Raw genomic sequence first — 4,400 nt, forward strand, 5'->3', positions numbered from 1 at the left:
GCACGCGTGTGCGCGCCCGTGCACGCCGCCGGCGCTCCCCGCCGCGCCGTGCCTGTGCTCCTCGATCTGCTCCTCGCGCTCCCGGTAGCGCCTCTCCCGCTCCTCCTGCTCCAGCCTCTCCTGCTCCATGCGCTCCTGCTCGAACCGCAGCCGTGCGTCCAGCGCCTTTTTCCGCTCCTCCTCCTTGCGCAGTTCCTCCTCTTTCTGCGGGGAAGGGCCGGAGCAGCCCGTCAGCCCGCGCTCGGCTCGCCCCGGCCCTGGGGGCGCCGGGCCGCTCCGGGACGCCCCTACCTTGGCCTGTTCCCAGAACTGCTCCCGGTTGATCCGCTTCATCTCCACGGTGGCGTCGGTTTTCTGGTAGGTGGTGCCCTGGGACGGAGCAGAGTCAGGGGGGGACGGAGGGGGCGTCCCGCGGGACGGGGCTGCGCTCGGTGCGGGGATGCGGGGGCCGTACCACGGGCTCGGCGTTCTCGTCCTCCCGCAGGCGCAGGCGGTGCAGCACGGGGCTGGAGACGCGGGCCAGCCCGTTGGAGAGCCGCTGCCCGATGGCCCCCGGGTCGATGTCCTCCACGCTGCTGGCGTTGACGATCACATCCACACCCTGCCGGGGGAGGACGGGGTGGGGGGACACTGGCGGTCAGAGACCCCCCGCTAGGGCGAAACGCTCGGGGGCCACCCCCRCGCCGGCCCCCCTGCCCGGCCCCACCTGGAAAAACTCGGCGATCTTGGCCACGTGGCTGGCGCAGGCGCACTTGCGGGCGTCGGGCACGTCCTCGCCCACCTGCGAGGGAGGGGGTGAGCCGCCACCGCGGGGGCCCGGGGCAGCCCCCCGCCGGCACCCCGGGCCGGCTGCGAGGGCGCCCAGGCGCACGCGTGCGTCCCCCCACGCTACGCCCAACCCSGCCGCCGCCACGCACCCAGTTGACGAGGACGTATTTGGGGAGCACGGCCTGGGGGTCCTTGACGCTGCAGAAGCCGTACATCACCTTCTGGATCTCAAAGTGGCCCGAGAGCTCCAGCAAGCCGCCGCCTGGCACAGTGGGGAGGGCGGTCAGCCCGCAGGGTGGTCCCCCCCCGGCGGCGGCGGTGGCACGGAGCCGAGCCGCCCCAGGGGCCGCGGGCGCACGCCGGGGACGGGGGACACCTTACCTCCCGACGCCGCCAGCTTCAAGTCATCGGAGTCATCCTCGTACGTGTAGAGGGCCCTGGGGAGACAGGCCAGGTGAGCGGCCGCCCGGCCAGCGGAGCCGCCGGCACCGGGCACGCGGGGCGCTGGAGAGGCGCCGCCGGGTCCTGCCCGCGCCCGGGGGTCCCATGGGGCAGGGACACCGGGACGGGCCGTGAGGAGGAGGAGGAGGAGGAGGAGGAGGATTTGGGCGAGGGAGCAGCCGAGCACCCGTGGAGGCCGCCACGGTGCCGGTGCCGGCCGGGCGCTGCCGGCTGGGCACCCCGGCAGGGCGGCTCACGTGCCCGGCTGCGTGAGTTGCCAGCCCGCCGGGCACCGGGCCGGGGGAGGACGCCGGAGCACCAGCAGCAGCAAATCAATGTGCCGCCGGGGTGTGATGGAGCCGTCATGGAGACCGTTCCTTGGATACCATCCCCTCGCCTGCCGCCGCTGCCGCCGCCGCCGCCGCGGGAAACTCCCGCTCGGCTCCCGCGGGAGCCCCCCGTGGCGGTGGGGCCGCCCCCCTCCCGGGGGGGAGAGGGGAGGAAGGAGGCCGGAGGGGTCCGGGCTTTGTGGGCGAGGGGATGGGAATTGCAGCTTCTCCAGGCAACCGGCATCCTCGGTCGCCACAGCAACCCCAGGCCCCCCCCCCCCACCGCCCGGCTGGGACCAGTGCCCGCTGCCGAGGTGATTAGCGGAGGGAAGCGGGGGAGGCGGCAGCGGGGACCTGCCGGGGCCTGGCACGCTCCCAAGCCGGGGCGCTGCCGTCACGCGCTGCTCCTGGAAAGCCGGGGCCGCCCGTGCGGGACCCCCTCCCCGCCACCCACCCTGTGCGCCGCCCCGGATTGCATTCGGCTGGCGGCGCCCGCTGCAACGGCGGCGGCACCGTCCCCCACGGCAGCCAGGAGCGGGGCGGCCCCAATTCGGGACCGGCTCTGCCCACGGGGRCCCACTCGACTCCAGCCTGGGCCTCGGCCGGATCCTGGGAGCCGGGACACGATGGGGATGAAGCATCAGGGCTAAATATGGAAAATCAGCACTAGTAAACGGGGGGAAACGCGCCTGCCCTCGCCRCACGGCCCCCAGAGCGCCCCGGGCCCGGGCCCAGCCCTGCTCTCGCAGCCAGTCGCAGATAATTGCGCCAACAGGATTGACTTTAATCTCCACGTCCGAATCCAGCTAATCAGCAGCCCGAGCCGGCGCCGTCTCCCCGTGCCCGAGCCGGCGCGAAGCGCGGTGCGTGCCGCAGCCGTGCTCCGACGCGGGGCGGCCATGCCTTGGGGGAGCCCAGGGCGGCAGGCGCGAGCCAGGGGCTCGCGGACGGCAGCACGACCGGCTGGCGAAGGGGAGGAAAGGGCAGGCGGCGCCGGGAGCAGCAGCATCCCGGGAAGCCGGAGCAGACCCTGTCCACGGCCCCGAGGGCACCCGGAGGCCCTGGGCACCAGCCCCGCCGGGCTGCAGCGGGCGCAGGCTGCAGCGCGCATCGAGGATCCCTTCCCACGTGCTTTATCCATCCCGCCGGCCAGCGCCTCCGCCCCGGCTCCAGGGCGACGGGCGAGAGCAGGGCGGGCGCCCCGTGCAGCCCGGGGAGCGCGGATGGTTCGGGATGATCCCCCGTCGCACAGCCGGCGGGAGACAGATGGGAACGGGACGGGAGCCCCGCCGCCCCYGCGTGCACCCCGCCGCATGGCCGGAGGGTGCGGGGAGCAGCAGGGGGCCGACCCAGCCTGCGGGTGCCCACGCGCCTCCCGGGGCGCCTGCAGCCCGCCCGCCCCCGCGCCGGGGGGGAAGCGGCAGCCCCCAGCCCGCCTGCCCCAGCCTGGGCACATGTGTTTCCAATGTGGCTCCGAGCTCCAGGGAGTCGGCGTGCTCCGAAAGCAGCACCAAATTCCTTTCCTATCGAGTAATGGGCCCCAGCAGCCTCCGCGAGGCCGGGCAGGGGGAGGGGACGCTTGGACCCTCCAGGACTCGGCTCCGGGCGGTGAGTGGGGGGGGAATCCCAGACTAAACATCCTCTCCCCTGCGCGGCCGGCCGCGGGGATCCCGGCCCAGCGAGAGCACGGCTTCCCCCGGCGCCAGCCCCTCCACTGCAGAGAATCCCCGCCCCCACCCCCAGCCCGGGGACCATCCCTGTCGCCCCCGGCTGTTCCTGTCGCCCCCGGCCAAGGCACAGCCCCCCCCTCACTGCTCCGCATCCTCACCCCCCCGAGCAGCACGGAGGCCCCGGGCCTTGCAGCAGGGATGCTGCTGCCTCCAGCCCCCGGCAGCCGCGCGCCCATTGCAGCCTGCCCCACGGGGTCCGCAGCACCAGGGGGGCTGGGGAGGATGGGGCAAGCCCAGCCCGAAGGAGGGAGGCCAGCTGCTGCTCGCGCCCCGGCCGGGGTCCCGCGTTGGAGGGGGGGGAGGGAGCCCGGCCCCGGCACCGCTCCTTCCCGGGAGCCGTTTCTGCTGCTCTCAGCAGCTTTGGCAGGGAGGGATCCTTTGCAGCGGATGCCGGGAACTGAGACGTACCCAGGGCTGACAGCTGCCTCCTGGCCCRCAACGCGCACGGCACTCACTCAGGGCGCTCTCGGGCCGCCGGCGGGGCCAAAGGGCTCCCCAGGGCGCYGGGGCCGGAGGGCAGYGCTGCCCTGCCCTGCCCCGCACGCTGCTGCTGTCGCCCCCGCGGTCCGGGGGGCACCTGGGCCACCCTGGCGAGCAGGGCCCAGCGGGCACCCGATGAGGAGAGYGAGCACACAGCACGCACCCCCGGTGGGGAGCGGCGTGCACCCCGGCGGGCAGCGGGTGCAGGGCGAGCTCCCCAGGCAGAGCACGGCACGTGCCGTGGCCCCCGGCCCGCAGCGCCCGGCGCAGCCCCACACCCCTCGCCCGGCCCAGATTGCCGCACCTCCAGGGGCATCTGCAGCATCCCCCACCCCGGGGCAGAGGGGAGCAAGCAGAGGGCCCTGGGGACCAGAGGGACACAGCCATGGCCACCTGGGTGGGGCCGGGAGACGCATCCAGCGCTGCCTGCGGACCTGGAGAGAACGGGGCCGGAGCTGTGGTGGGGAGATGCTCCCTGCGGGATCCCGTGCTGGGCCGCAGCAGGRGCCAGGGCAGAGGGGCCTGGCAGTGGCCGGGACCCCGAAACACCCGCAGCACTGGGGCACCCATCCACACCCACCACCGCGACTCCATGCAGGCACCCACGGGTGGGAGGGCGCGGGTGCCCTGCCCAGGGGAGCCGCCAGCGTGC

At 74.9% G+C, this 4,400-nt stretch overlaps 1 protein-coding gene across 1 annotated transcript in view; it reads right to left on the reverse strand.

Annotated features, from left to right (window-relative positions):
- The window catches only part of DBN1 (drebrin 1), a gene marked incomplete at its 3' end in the record, with an annotated part of 13,627 nt that overhangs the window by 6,099 nt on the left and 3,128 nt on the right, over positions 1-4,400 (reverse strand). Inside the window, exons 2-7 of the mRNA XM_085317343.1 lie at positions 1,150-1,205; positions 918-1,030; positions 707-781; positions 455-601; positions 292-369; positions 48-204 (exon numbers count right to left, since the gene is read on the reverse strand). Of these exons, the coding sequence (XP_085173469.1) occupies positions 48-204; positions 292-369; positions 455-601; positions 707-781; positions 918-1,030; positions 1,150-1,205 (626 nt within the window). The remainder of the gene's footprint in view (positions 1-47; positions 205-291; positions 370-454; positions 602-706; positions 782-917; positions 1,031-1,149; positions 1,206-4,400) is intronic.

Source organism: Rhea americana, unplaced genomic scaffold, assembly GCF_003343005.1.
Source record: "Rhea americana isolate MKP2758 unplaced genomic scaffold, rheAme1 scaffold_498, whole genome shotgun sequence".
Taxonomy (NCBI): domain Eukaryota; kingdom Metazoa; phylum Chordata; class Aves; order Rheiformes; family Rheidae; genus Rhea; species Rhea americana.